We start from the raw sequence: 15464 nt of genomic DNA on the forward strand, positions 1-15464 counted from the left end.
CGGATGGTAAAATGATGTTTCACAACAAAGCGCTGAATCTTAGAGGAGACTATCACACAGCCGCATAATGTGCATCGGTGGCAGGGAAAAAAAAAAAAAAAGCTGTCTGGGCTAAAGTGCACAACGGGAGGAAGGAATTAGAGCGCAGCCACCAGCGGCTGTGGGTTTCATCGCTCCGTCGACAAGGAGATAATGTGTGGATTTTGTGTGCAAGCGTTTTAATGTCGTTTAATTTGATTAGAGGGGAGAAATAATCTGTTTGCATTCGCCGGTCAACAAGTGTCGCGTCTGTGTTTAAAAATGCGTTTGGCACGGCGGGTAGGGGGAGGGAGGGGGGGGGGGGGTGAGGCTTGGGTTCTGCCGTTCAGAATTAGAAAACTGCAGAGTTTGATGAGTACCTGCAGGGGGCAGACTACAGGCGACGCCGCTAACCTTTAAAGTCTATGAAAGCATCACGAGCGACCGGACCGGCACGCAAAAGGCTTTTCTTAGCAAACACAGCAAGCTAATTAGACAGCGGGGCCGGCGTCAACACACGACCGCAGTGATTATCATTCAGGCCTCGTCTGCTTGCTAAAAAAAAAAAATCCAGAATCCAAGATCCAGAATTTATAGTTAATTGTATTTTTTTAATCCACAATCAATACAGACTGTCAGAGATCTGACGCATTATGTCCAAGAAAAGGATTAAAACATATTTAGTGGAAGACTCAGAGATGTTTCTGTTGTGCCACCAGCACAGCAAGTAGATCTGCTGGGGATGAGAGTCATGAAAGGCACAACTTTCTCCCCCCCCCCACCCCCCCCCAGCAGCCTGACTAAAGGAAATAAAATGAAATGTCTTCAGCAACAGTAAACTGGCTTGTTGATCATTTGAACAAGAGAACACCTTCAGGGGGCTCCCATCAGTTTGCAGCTCATCAGCGGATTGGTCGAGTGTTGTGTCGACGGTCAGCACGTCAAAGTCGTCGCTGTGACGACGCCCCCTGATGTTACAAAACAAGAGTAACTGTTTTTTCTCTTGGAGAAGTCTGCTGAGAGCTCGGAGGTCACATGATGGCTTTGTGCCATTGTGCAACGATTTTTTTTTTTTTTTTTGCTGACAAGGCTGTTTCGACACTGTGCGTTCAAATTAATTTCACTGACAGTGCGACTACGAAGCCCTTTGTCAAAATGACACGAGGAAAATGTGAGTTTGTTCAACCGGTGCAAAAAAAAAAAAAAAGCGTTTTCCATCTTGTTTGAGGCGTTTATGACATACAAATGTTTTTATTTTTATTTTTATCTTTCCATCAGTTATCCCGCCTACAAAATGTGAGGCAGCGTTCCCATTTCTGCCCTGGCGTGTTTTTATTTCTGTTAACAGTTCTCTGTGAGGCGACCAAGAGTGCGATATTTAAAAACTGACATTTCTTTTCTTGGCTGGAAGTCACTTTCTTTTCTGCCACACAGACATCTGAGAGGCACACTGCCCACTCCTCGTCGCCGCCGCTCACCGAGGGCTTTTCTGAGCTCCGACCAATCAATGGGGTGAAGCTGAAAAGGCTACGAGGATCTGATATTTTCTGCTTTACGGAGTTTTCCTGCAGCTTTAAGTCGAAGTGATAAGAAGGTGGACGATAATATGACTGAGAACACAGGCGCACGCAGAGGGGAGTCAAAGCTGTCATAACCTGCAGGATCCAGCATCGGGAAAATCGTATCGAGTTATTGTGTGAAGCACCCGGTGTTGGATTTTCTCGAAGTGAAAGACATTTCTTGGCCGTGATAGGAACAAAACCTTCAATCAGGACTAAAATGCCTCACAGGAGATGGAGAAGTTAAAAAAAAAAACCCCAACAACAAATTCAGTGGATTTCGGTTGAAAATATGAAAGAGCCACAAATAAACTTTGGATTTGGGACGCAGGATATTTCAACGTCCCTGAAGGCTCGCTCGTACTTAATGCCGTCACAGTCAGGTTCCCCACGAGGACGGCCGCAGTGGTCGAGCTCACTGAGGATTTACTTCTCACCAGCGTCACTGATGCGTCTTTTAATGCGCAGCCGGTGGAGAGCAGCACTTGCGCTAAAAATGATACTTTTAAAATCATTTTTGTGACTCACCGACTTCTCGAAGGGAGAGTCGCGTCCGTTGCCGTCAACACAGCGCCCCCAGCCGCTGTAATAAAGGATTAGATGATGCTGGCTGCCTGCCCAGCACCTTCTGTCAAGAACACATCAGCCCAGCGCCCTATATGACTCGCTGTGTAAAAAGAAAATGCTTTCGATCAGTCGATTGACTATTCTGTGGTATGTGTTGGAATCAGGGGGCTCAGTCACGGACCTCCACCCAACCTCACAGCGAAAAGTCGGGAGCAAATACACACAGAGACGAGGAGATGTAAGAGACGAGAGAGGTTGGCAGTTAAATATTTAACTGTACTAACAACCAGAGAAGGGGGCGTCGTGACTCCTGCAACCACTCATCACTCCATCAGGACCAGCGGGGAGGAATCACTCAGCGAGAAACAAGAGGAGTTTCCACACATCGCCTAATTCCTTTTTCTCTGTTTGTGTTTTGGCGATTTGAACCGCGTTACAATTCAAAGCTCAATAAAACCTCGATTGTCCTCTTGGATGCAACTGTAAAACACCTGCAATCTGCCACTGTTAAGCACATTTTCCACAATTACTAAGACAAAAAAAAAAAACAGTGTTTTGTTTTGAAATGTGTGTCTTTATTTCCATGGATGCGGTTGACACCTGATCATCCCTTAGTGAGCAGCGGCGTCCCGACGTCATCCTCCCCCTCAACCAGCTCACACTGTTTGGGGTTCAGAGGCTGGAAAGTTGCACCATCCAGCCCACCTCTGCACTTATTCATAAAAGTGGGCTTTTGTGTGGAAAAAAAAAACAAAAACTTATACATTTTTTGGAGAGGACTTCAGAGATTTGAGCCCCCTGTAGGAGATGAGTCAGACTCTGCCTTTGTTGGGTTACCACAAGGAGAGGAGTCACGGATCTTTACGTAACGGTCCCTCTCTCTGACGGTGTTCTAATGATTTTTTTAATTTAAGACCGGGCTTGCACAACCAAATAGGATTTGATCAAATGTCACATAATACCGAGAGGATTTCATGGTGTTATTTCTAGCTGATTTGTTCAACTTTTGAAGCTCAATAAATCTATATAAGAACAAGAAACAGTGAATTTATTCTGTGCAATTTGGCGAAACTAAACCACAATCACGGCTTTTGGAGGTCCGTCACTGAGAGAAGCAGATTATTAGTCATCTAGCAGGAGCCTCTTAAAGGTTCCTAAAGCAGCAAAAACACTGCTTACCACAGTGATCTTTCTTCAATTAATCCCATTAAATATCAAATAATACAAAAAAACATAGCAAAAGCTAAGTCAACAAATGTAATTAATCTGTGACATTTGTACAGTGTGATTAAAGATTACATGCATTCTCTTTAAGCCTTCGGTGATTTGGAGACCATCTGGCAAGACAGACGGCCTCAAGCCCCAAGGAAATTAAATCTGCTTTACCCACAATATAGGAAACACTTAATACACCTTCATGGGGGAGGGGATTCCTGACTACTGCAGCCGCAGGAGGCGGAGCAAAGTCTGCCTCCTACTGGAGCAGTGGCTCAAAAACCAAAATACCAAGACACAACTTCCACGACTCAGTGGATGGAGAAGCAGAAACTTTGCCTCTTATCGATCCGACCGTGCTGGAAAAGCAGATGAAAAACACTTCATCAGAGCGCAGACGACGGTGGGAAAATATTAATGGTAATTAATTTGGTCATATTTGTGTATTTCAAGCAACAAAAAGCACAAAAGACCAATAGTTTTTTTTTAATGAAATACAGAGGGAAAAATTCAGTGCGATCACCGCCAGTTCAATTATGTAGTTTTGCTGGTTCTGCTCTGGAGAAGCTGAGTTTTAATGGAAAATAGGAAATGAAAGTTATAAAAACAGGGGTTGTTTCAAATTCACTGAATCAAACCATCAATCAAATCGCTCAATTTTTTATTTAACTTCCCTCCTTTGCCTTTATAATTAAGCTCAAAACTGACCAGGCTGATGGAATTTTTACCTAAAGAGCCCTGTGGAAATATTTGGAGTGGGGAGAGGCCCCTCGACACAGAAGGCAATTGGAAGGATTTTACACCAGTCAATCAGAAAGCTTCACATGAAGTCGATGACCGTGCCCATAATCGGTTACCGCCCACAGCCCCTTAAAAAAAACACTGATTGGCCTGGTCGTTTTGAGACCCACTAGAAAAGGCTCAGACGTATCCGCAGCAATCCGTGTGTGAGACGAAGTGTTAACGTGCACCGAGGAGGGGAAGGGGCGGGGCCAACAGAAAGTAGCGGCAGACTGTCCAAGGCCACTCAATAAAGCAGCTGCTAAGTGAGTTTAGTTATTATTCATCACTCTGTGGCTGTGGGCAGAGCGGCGGCGGTCCCACACGAAGGGATTTGCAATTTGGGCAAATGGAGCCGAGTCTCCTCGGTGAGGCTCTCCTGGAGGAAACACGACAGGTGAATTCTTCCATTTCCCCCCCCAAAAAACAAACAAAAATGAAGAGAGAGGGAGAGAAAACGACAGCGCGTGGCAGCGGCTGTATTTAACAACGCACTCACGTGAACCAAGTCGAGCCAAACCGAATCTACCGGACGCCTGAGTAATAGCCGGAATTCTCATTACATAATGCGCTTAGCGGGAGGAGGACGGGGGGAGGGACTGGGGTGGAGGGTGGGATCAAAGCGGCCACCTGATGGAGGGACGACACCGGCGGTGATAATTACCTCCTGGTGGTGCGGGAGGCCGAGGGCCGGCCGGAGCGGAGGGGAGGGACGCAGCGGCGCGGTGAGTCACTACTACGGTGCGGCGGGCCGCAGACGGGCCGCATCACACCGGGGTCACTCCTCACACTGAGCGGAGCAACATCGGGCCCCAGGGACGTTTGTAATGAGGGCCCAGGAAGTGGCCTCTGGTCAGGGGGGTGGCTGCTCTTGAAGGACAGCAGCAGGTACTTATTTATTTATTGTCTTCACTGGATAATCCCCTCGGTGTCACGCAGAACGAAGACGGCCGTTCCCAGGCTGCACCACACATATGTTTGTGAGGAGCCTTTGTGGAGCTCAGCATGGCTCCGACACCATCCTGGCTGTGCCAAGCGGAGCTGTTAGACCGACTGGGAAAAAAAGGAAGCGGAAGAAGAAGCGCAGACATCTTGGCCGCTGCTGGACTCCAAACCGTCTTCTTGACCGAGTTCTACACAGTGAGTTTACAGACTGTTGACTGTGTGATTAACTCACTAACTCCAACTGCCCCCAATCCAAATCTTTTTTTTTTTTTTTTGGGATACACAATAAATACGCTGGAAAAAAAACCCATTTATCCAGTCGGTCCTCATTCAAACCCTCCAGACAATCCTCTGACAAGCTCTGCCAGTAGACACCTGACGTCTCCGTGTTTCCAGCAGGCTCGCCTTATGTCTCCGGCCCGGTTTCATCACTGACAGACACCGAGGAGATTGTGGGAAATAAAAGCCAGGGAGTGAAGCTGCGATCTGAGATGGCGGCAGCAGCAACTCTCCGGAGAGAGCAGTGTGTGCATACATTAACTCCGCCTTCAGCGCTCCTGTCAACACACCGGGCCCTCAAGGCTTATCTCGGAGGAACACAGGGGGCCGGCTGGGCCCACCGGGTCACACCAGGTGCAAAGCTCACGCCCTCTGCAGCCCCCCCCCCAGTGGCCTAACGGATGCGGCCAGAAGAGCCGCACGCACAAATGGGTCCGATCAACGCCACCGTGTCCTCTGGATCAGTGGGTGGGGTGGGGTGGGCTCAGCAGGCCTCTGCACTTTTCCCTTTCAATTAAAATCAAGATTTGAGTTGAAAATATGCAGATTAGCCAGCAGGGCGGCGGTGCTGACTGAGGAGGTCCTCTGCAGTTTGACTCAATGGGGGAGAGCACGGAGGAGGAAGCCGCGCAGGTACTGGATCAAGTCCCACGGCGCCACTCATCGAGCCAATTTAGGCCATTGACGGCTCTTTTAAATCACAAACAGGAAGTTCTCTCTCTCTGTCTCTCTCTCTCCAGGTTTGACCTGCAGCCTCTGAAGCAGTTTTTGCTTTTTTAAAAAAGATGAAAACCACCAGGAAGTTAAAAAAAACAACTTCTGAGGTGTGGACTGTGTGTAACCACAACCAGATTTATATTACTGATAATTTGACTTTTGGAAAGTACTGCCATCTCCCTCCCAACACACACACACACACACACACACACACACACACACACACACACACACACACACACACACACACACACACACACACACACACACACACACACACACACACACACACACACCCTGCGCCACCTGTTGAGCATCACCAGCTCCAGATATCTCCACCTCGTCCTGCCGCAGTTGGGTGTTGTTTGCGTGTCTTTCTCCCTCTAAACCCCACATGGCAGCAGGCAGCGGCAGCGGCAGCAGCAGAGGCAGCGGCAGCAGCAGCAGCAGCTTGGGATTATCCGGAACGTTGCATCAGACCCAAACAGCCACTTGTTATTCATTTATTATTTATTTTTTCGCAGTGCCGGCCTTGATTAGATGCATCAGCGCTGAAGGTGAGGCGGCTGATGAGCGTGCAGGACTCAATATTTGTTTACAGTTAATTGCTGCCTTGGCCCGCATCCATGTGCTGCTGGTTTTTTTTTCCCCTCTTATTTTTTTTCCGGGGGAAGTGTTGCGTTGCTGCATCGATGTGAAGGTGATGCTCAGGCAGATGTTTGTAATTGACTTATTGGGGGGGGGGCAAAGGCAGGAAGGTGTCTGTTGATGTTTCACCAGATACAAGGCAGCAGATGAAACTACCTCAGGTGTTAATTGTATCAATATTTTTCTTTTTGCACGCATGCATTTTTCTAATGCTGAATCCCTTGAACTGATTTTACATGACTCGCTCTACACTGAACAGCAACAGTTGTCCCTTCCCCAGCAGGTATTATGTCCAAGTCTACTGAGGCTTTTTTCTTCTTGGTCTGATTGGAAGCCAAAAAATTGGCTTCCAACAGGGACTTTTGTTGCTCACAAAAAGAGAAAGCCGACAGACTCTGCGGCATTAAGCCCAGCTTGAAACGCAGCCAGTCCAAAACGCATTGAGTTGGATTTACAGCATACATCTCATCTGCAATCTTTCTTTTTTCCCCCCTTCCTGCCTTCTGCACAAATATACACATGCAGCGCTGTGCAAGCGCTCCCAGCGGGTGCGCAAGTTGAAAACATCTCAACTTTTCAGCGAGGCGACGGGGTCAAATCATATCAAGCCAACCAATCCCACACCGCGTGCAGTGGGACTCGGCGCTCGTCACCCCGGCAACCAAGGAAATGGAAGAGAAAGTGGCTCGGGCTTGTGTCTGTCGACGCCCGGCTTCCACGCATCAGGCAGAAACCACAGCAGGGACGCGGGGGGCTGCTGGTCGGAGCAGACCGGCCGCACACTGAACACTGCGGCCGGGTTTTTGTGCTTTTTATCACCCGGGCGGCAGCGAGCCGGGGTCCTATCAGGATCGCCGAGTGTTATCAGGGTGGGAGAAAATAGCAGAAAATGAGAAATAAATAGATAAACCAGCCTGTCACTGGACAGAGCAGATAGGTTGGATACAAACGGAGGCAGATTGAGAGTTGAAACGCGTCGCAGTGATCATCAGTCCAGTCAGGCATGAGGTCAACAACCTCCAACTCAACCCAGCTGGTTGATTAATTTTCGATTTGGCCGAACAGATGTGGTTGAAATTTCAGAAATAAGAAAATTGAATTGAATAAATCAAAATAAGCAGAGGAATTTATGTAATTTAAAGCAACAACTATGTGATTTGGGGTGATTTTATAAGTCAACTGGTTTCCTCTGGGTTCCCGCCAGGTTTGTGTGTGTGTGTGTGTGTGTGTGTGTGTGTGTGTGTGTGTGTGTTTAGACCTCCCCACACTTCCCTCCCTCCCTTCTCCTGATCACAACTAGAGGCAAAGGTGTTTGTGTGTCTCCTCTGAGCAGCGCCACTCGAAGGCGGGGTGAGAAAGAGAGAGAGAGAGAGAGACAGAGAGTGAGAGTGAGAGTGAGAGAGAGAGAGAGAGAGAGAGAGAGAGAGATAGAGACAGAGAGAGAGGGAGAAACAGGGAGAGAGAGAGAGAGAGAGGGAGAGAGAGAGAGAGCTGCTGTTATCCCCCTGATTGCGTCGCACTGCCTGCACAGCTTCTCACTGAGGACTCTGAGTTTGTTCATGCGATGATACTTCTACTCAGCACTGGAGAAACTCACAAACATTGACTCGTTCCTCGGGCGGCAGGAGATTCGGTGCCATAAACTGAAACAACACAAACAGAACATTTGCCCTAAAAACGAGGGGTGCGGCTGACAGAGGGGGGTTGGGGCTGAAGAGCCAAACTCGACAACTGGGACGATGCGTCTCCAACAGTGGCGCTTCTACCCAACCTGGTGCCCGACAGGAGTTTTAAAACTTCACTGGACTGCAGATGCAAAACGTTCAGACTGAATTGCAATCCTCCCTCCCAAAATAACATCAATAACATATCCAGAATTAAAACAAACTAACAAAAAACCCTCCACCAGGGGGTCCCCATTGCAACCGCATAGGTGGCATATGCCTAAAAACGCCTCTGGTCTCCAACCATCTCCATAATGAAGCTCCACAGCCGACCGACAGTATCAGCTGGCTGGCATCGCCGCCGGCCACCAGGTCGCCGAGGGCAGGGCAGAGATTCCCACGCTAGCAGAAATGTCACGGCGCTACATCACGATGAAAGCTCCAGCGTGTTATTTCAAACTGCCTTTGTGCGACGCCACACGTTTCTCACACTGAACACAAATGACTTGATTTGCAAACAATGCATCCACTATGTGGAAGATTTGATAAACCTAAAAGCAAAAACAACAACATGGTCACTTTCCACTGAACACGTCGCTGCCTGTATTGCAGGAAGAGGGCGACGCAACACACTGGGGTTTTTTCTTTGAGCAGCGATACGCCTTGAAACAAACGCTCGGACCGTGACTACGATAATAAAGCGCAGGGAGACGGTGAGGGGGGGGGGAATAATCCACCCTTCATAGAGTGCATGAAGCCAGTGAGTGAGTGAGTGCGCCGCAGCTCCGGCGGAGGGGGAGGGGCGGTGGTGGTGGCGGTGGCTGGGCGAGAGGATCAAACCAGCGAGCGTGCAGCTCATATACTCACTCCACCTTCTGAGGCACAAATCCCTGATTTGCTGCGAGCAGCCGGACGACTGAGATTAGGGATCACAAGTATTACCCGGTGCTTGACAACATCCATCGTGTCACAGCGCCACCGCCGGAGACGTCTTGCAGGCGTGTGCGCCCGCGTGCCGCCGGACCTGCCGCCGGGCCTGCCGCCCGTCAACAGGTCGGCGGCGGCGGCGCCCCCGCGAGGCCTAGCCTTGCAGAGACGCCCTGCACTCTGCAAGGCTAGGAAACAAACCAGCAGGCAACATCTGGCGAGCTGGAACTCACCTTCCCTTCCCTCCATCATGTCCCCCGCCCTCCCCCACAGTGCTGTCCAGTCTGGATTAGAGAAGGCCTAAGCGCCCCCCCCCCCCCCCCACCGCCCACGTGCCGCTCTGCATGGATTAACTGCTGGAGAAGCTGCGCTGCCGCCACCCGTTAACCTCCCGTCACGTGCACGTGTGAGCGCCCGTCGCCGCTGACCCCTGAGTCCTGAATGCGAGAGCGAACTGGTGGGGGGTTGGGGGGGTTATGATGCAGGGACCTCGCCGCCCGGAATCACCACAGGAGGTGCAAGTGGCGGCGGGTTCCACGGCGCCGCCGCATTAACTCGCCCGCTGCACACTGTCGTATTACTTCCTCTTTCCAATAAGACGTCTGCTGCCGGGGAAAATAGCTTTTCATGGTGGCAGAAATCTCCTTCCATCTCTGCAGACTCTTATTGCTCCAGCAGCCGCCACCATTGCCGCCACGCTGCATGTTATTAATTCACATTATTATTTGTCCACTCACAGCCGATGGAGTGAAAGAATAAAATATTGGTCAAAAGAGGAGGCACCCATCTGTGACACACACACACACACACACACACACACACACACACACACACACACACACACACACACACACACACACACACACACACACACACACACACACACACACACACACTACGGTCAGAGAGGCGGAACTTGACGCTACGCAAACGAGTCTCTGCAGGCGCAAAAAGCCGCGACTAATTTGGAGCTTTAACGAGAAGCCATGAATCATTCAGTCGACTCAACAGCGGCTTGGACCGAGCACCCTGTGGCAACATGAACACACACGCAGACGCACAATTTCCTGCTTCAACAAAATGGGGAGAAAAAAAATTATAATCATGTTTTCATTTGGAGGAGCAGAGGAGAGGGAGAGGGGAGGGAGAGGAGGAGGGAGGAGGGGGTGGATTCTTCGCGGCAGCAACAGTTGGCTGTCTGTCGACTCAGAGGCAAAGAGTTAGCTGCGGCACGGGGGGACGCGCGCACACACAAGGACACGCAACATGTACGCCTGCAAAATCCACGCAGCCCGAGGCAGGAGGACATGAAATGGGGGGATGGAGGGATGTCTGGCAACACTAAAGAAAAAGACAAAAATGACAAATGTGCTGGGAGAGACGAGGAGCTGAAAGGCAAACGCGCGTGGTTTTGCGGGTGCGACGGCGTCAAACAGCAGCGGGACGGCGGCCGCTCACTCACTGGAGTCGTCCGAGTCGTAGCCCTCCACGTCGGGCTCCTCGTCCCTCCGGGCCGCCAGCGGGGAGGCGGAGGCGGAGGCGGAGGCTCCGCCGCACGGCCGCTCAGGTCTGTCCTCATCGGGCTGCTCGCTCTCGGCCGCGGCGGCCGAGGAGGCGGCGGCGGTGGCGGGGAGGGCGGAGCTGAGCGGCGGCCTGGCCTGGTGGGGCGCGGCGGGGGGGAGGCCCCGCGGGTACCGGGGGAAGTAGTCTGAGATCTGCTTGATGGGCTGGATGGGACCAGGGCACACGTCAATGGCCATGTGCTCCTGGATGCTGATGGTGGGTTTCTCGCCTTTGCGTTGTGTCATGCATGCGGTCCAGTCCGGAGCCCACTCCCAAAACTAACAGGTGAGAAAGGAAGAAAGAAACAAAGAGCTCCCGAAAAAAAAAAAAAAAAGGGAAATAACCACAGGGGGGGAAACAGAAGAGAAGGTAAACAGAGCCGCCCCCCCCTGCTCCGCCTCCTCTTCCTGCTGCTCCTGGCTGGGGGCGGGTGGTGTCCTGGGTGCGTCCAGGTGATGCGGAGCCTCTGCTCAGACCCAGACCATGCCGTCTGCGCAGCCCAGCGACCCTCCCCCGTTTGCCGTTCCTGCAGCCCGAGCACGCTGCCCACCGTCGGCGCTGCCTGATCTGAGAGAGGGAGAGCGCGGAGAGGCGGTGTTTGTGTGTGAGGGAGCGCGAGGGAGAGGGAAGAGATTAGAGTGGAGGGAGGGAGGGAGGGATGGAGGGAGGGATCAGCTGATGTCACTGCCTAGCAACCGGGCGGTAAACAGGAACCGTCGGCCGAGGCGCTTAATTATGATATTAGCCTCATCCATCTGTCGGGGGGTGGTGGTGGGTGGGGGGTGGGCGGTGGTGGCGAGCAGAACTGGGTCTGGAGACGGACGTGTGGTCTGGTGTCCCTGGAGCCATGACGCACAGTAGGTGCAGTGTTCCTTCCATACAGCCAGCCATCCATCACCACTCCTCCTCCACTCAGGGCCAACCACATTCCTTTAATCAGAACACCCCCCCCCCACCCCCCGCACAAACCAATTGACCAAGGACCACCGTTTGTACAATCAGGATCAGAATGAGGACCTCTTGTTTTCCATTATGACGGACCGGCTTCATTAATTTGCGAGGTTTTCACAATTATTTTCTCAACATCTATCTTAACCTCTGCGGGGCAGCTGCCACTGTGCACACGCACGTGCGTTTCCGTGAGGTACACATGGCAACTGAGAGATTAATAAAGAAAACCAAATGAATGCAGAAATGAAATTGTGTAATCATGAAATCATACTGTCAGCGAGTCTAATGCAACAACTGCTTTATTCAATTAAAATGACAACAAAGGCCCATAACAGCAGCAGATGCGCGTCAGGGCAGTGGCAACTGCCTCAGACACCGGCAACAAGAGTGGATGGCAGAAAATAGTAAGTGCTACCACTACCTGCCGCTGCCACAAATCAAGCTAGCCCTTGCTGTCAAACTGTGGGTTCATATATTTGTAAATCTGATGGTGATGGAGTCAGAGTGTCTCAACAGTCATGAACCTCACAGACAACCAGGAAACACCTCCAGGATCTCCAGGAGGTGATGGAAAACATTTTTGAAGGAGGGGGAAAAAAGCTGATTGACATTCATCTGCTTTCAGAGGCTGATTGAATCACAAGCAGTGGAAACCTGAAGCATGTTCTGATGATGGACACTCACCTCAACGTCTTGCTCCACTGATCTCAGGTGAAGACAGATGAAGAGCAAAATTTGGTCAAGAACTGTCTACACCACGTCACATCACATTAAAATGAAGGGGGGAAATGATGGTAATTAAAAATGTATCCAAGTTGTCTGGACTTATCCAGTCTGTAGTAATACATTTGCAACCTCTCAAATTCTGAAGACTTAACTGCGAAAAAAAAAAACTTTAGCTGTACACGTGCATCTCCACCATCATACCTTCATTCATGCACTCATGTCTGTTTAAAAACTGAACAACTTATTTCCTCCCGTCTGTGTACAAACCATAAAGCTCGCTGTTATCGCACGTTCCCTAATTGCGCGCCATATGCTGCGTTTTGCAAGGCTGCTCCAGAAACCCGACACTGGGGCCCCTCACACTGCTGAGAAGATGCACGGCGGCACCTGGGTGACCCTGCCTCTGATCATTTTTCGGCAGCACGGCCCCACGATCCGCAGAGAGCAGACTACCAGACGCAGCAGTGCTCCAACAACAACCAGGGAGTTTTCTGGGTAATTAAAATCCATCTGCCTTTTTCAATTTATTTATTTATTTATTTATTTATCTATTTAGCTTTCCACTCGACACCAAACTGTCAGTCGATCACATTGACAATATGTCACATGTGACTCATCCGCCTAAATGAGGAAAGCAACATTTGTGCGCCTTGCATAACAGCAGAGGGCCTCCCTGCAGATTTACGTGGAACTCGATGCGTCAGCCTCTCCTCTGTCGTCGCACACGGCCATTCACAAACGCTGTTCGGCGGGAAACACGTACTGCGACGCACTGCCCTCTTGTGTTCACTGCTGGCAACAAACTGCGCTCATGAAGCGATTTTCAAAGGTGGTTGTTGTGACCCATAGTGTCACATTAAATGTATTAGCAATAATCATTTTAAATAGTAAGATATAGTAATAACACACACACACACACACACACACACACACACACACACACACACACACACACACACACACACACACACACACACACACACACACACACTGCAGCACTGGTTGAGACAGACGTTGAGAGATTACTTATGAAAACTTATGAAAACCTTCGAATTAATGCAGAAACAACCAGATCATATACATATACATATATATATATATATATATATATATATATATATATATATATATACATATATATACATATATATAAGCCTCATGTGATTTCAAAAAAGAAAGAAAAACCTAGCCAGTGTTGGGAAGATATACTTTCGACATGAACTAGTTCATAGTTCAGAAAAATGTGAAAAAAAGGGGAACGTTAAGGTGCTGATTTGTCCCCTGAGACCATATTGTTTCCAAAACATGTAGGATGATTTTCGTTTCCTTATAGTTTATTACTACTTTTTAGAGGAGGCTCTAAACAGAGGGTTACATATACTGTTTTCTGGACGTACATAGTTCTGAGGACTTCGGTTGACCCACCTGTTGGTGACTGTGTGAGCCTGTGCTGCCTCCTGCTGGAATAAGCCTGGTGGTGCCGCTGCTTCTTCCGTCCGAGAGTGAACATGAACAGACTGGTGCCAGTTTCTTCTCCAAGAAATTCTCAAATTACCATCAAGAACACGGGCAACGAGCGGTGTCGTTTATTTCGAAGCTGCCCCCTCCCTTTTGCGTTCATTTCTTCGTCTTTACTCGACGTTGCCCTGAAGACGGAGTTACCCAACGGTTTGCTAACTCCGCTGACGGCGACATGCACTCTCACAGTCTCAACTAATCTACTCGATTGGCACGCCAGGTGTGGCGCAATGCATTGTGGTCGTTGAATTTTCTAACGCATACAAAAATGTAACTTTCTTAGTCGCACGTTTAACTATATTCCCTGTATTTGATTTCGTCCATGTCCCCCCCCCCCCCCAGCAGAGATGTTGTACCAACGAACTCCACACTTAACTGAAATGCAGCATTTTACACTCCTCGGCTGCTCATCATTAACTCCTCAAAGAGGGAACTTTGCAACAACTTTGCCAACATGTCCTAAAGCAGTGCTCGTGTTTGTGCAGAGTAGATTAAATAAGAAGGGAGAGGGAAAACACTCAGCTAAATTGGCTGCCATGTCTGGATAAAATGTGATTAATGGCCCTTAACAGGGGCTCCGAGGAGGATCTGCCATGGCCGTCACCCAGGAATTCAGAGCAAATGAGGGAGTAGAGGGTGACCTTTTCAAACTGCCCTTCACAAACTTCATAATGGCCCATGCAGAGGCCTGAACCGCTGCCCTTAATTCTGGCAGGAATCCGGGTCTTGTAATTGAGGCATTGCCTGAAACCTCCAGAGTGGGCGGGGTTTAAATGATGATGTCATGAAGGTGCCATACTGACCTGGGCAACGTACTGAAAGATGATTTTCACTCATTATTGTTCCATTTCTACCTTCTGAGAGTGTTTGCTGATCATGATGTACTGTATGGGGCCAGTTGGCCATCTAGTTGCAAATAGTTTGATTTTGATACCGGCTTGTTTTTGCTTATATCAATTTGCTACTCTTCGTTAAAAACATAAAAATAAAAAAAAAAGTGATAAAAGCTATCCTTCATAGAGTAACATTGTTGTTTTGGTTCTGCTGAAAGGCTGCCAACAGAAAATATGAACTCCTCTTGACCCACTCTTGTATTCCCGTCCTTGAGCTTCCTCCTTTTACCGTCCAGGCACACAGAGAAGATGCTTCTCTCCCACGCGTCTGTGCAACTAAAGATAATAAATTACTGACAGAATGTTTTCCTCCCACCACACTGTGCACAACACAAAGGATCCTTTGCCGTCTGCTCTCAGCACAGAGCTCCATGGCACTGCTTCAACGCTTTTTGTTTCCAGATTTTCAGTTATCAGTTGCACAAAACAATCTGTAAAAATATGGTTTGTTGTTGTGGCTATCACATATTTCTCATTTAAGCTGATTAGAAGTT

At 49.3% G+C, this 15464-nt stretch overlaps 1 protein-coding gene across 2 annotated transcripts in view; it reads right to left on the minus strand.

Annotated features, from left to right (window-relative positions):
- doc2b (double C2-like domains, beta) overlaps positions 1–11470 on the minus strand; it is a 69102-nt gene extending 57632 nt beyond the window's left edge. For both annotated transcript variants that reach the window (XR_012927355.1, XM_076031980.1), the window contains exon 1: positions 10782–11470. Coding sequence is in view for 1 of the 2 variants with exons in the window: in XM_076031980.1 (XP_075888095.1) it covers positions 10782–11127 (346 nt within the window). In the remaining variant the exon portion in view is untranslated. The remainder of the gene's footprint in view (positions 1–10781) is intronic.
- Between the last annotated feature and the right edge of the window lie 3994 nt (positions 11471–15464).

This window comes from Nelusetta ayraudi, unplaced genomic scaffold (genome assembly GCF_046127955.1).
Source record: "Nelusetta ayraudi isolate G7.1 ecotype Tasmania unplaced genomic scaffold, CSIRO-AGI_Nayr_v1 ptg000033l, whole genome shotgun sequence".
Classification (NCBI taxonomy): Eukaryota; Metazoa; Chordata; class Actinopteri; order Tetraodontiformes; family Monacanthidae; genus Nelusetta; species Nelusetta ayraudi.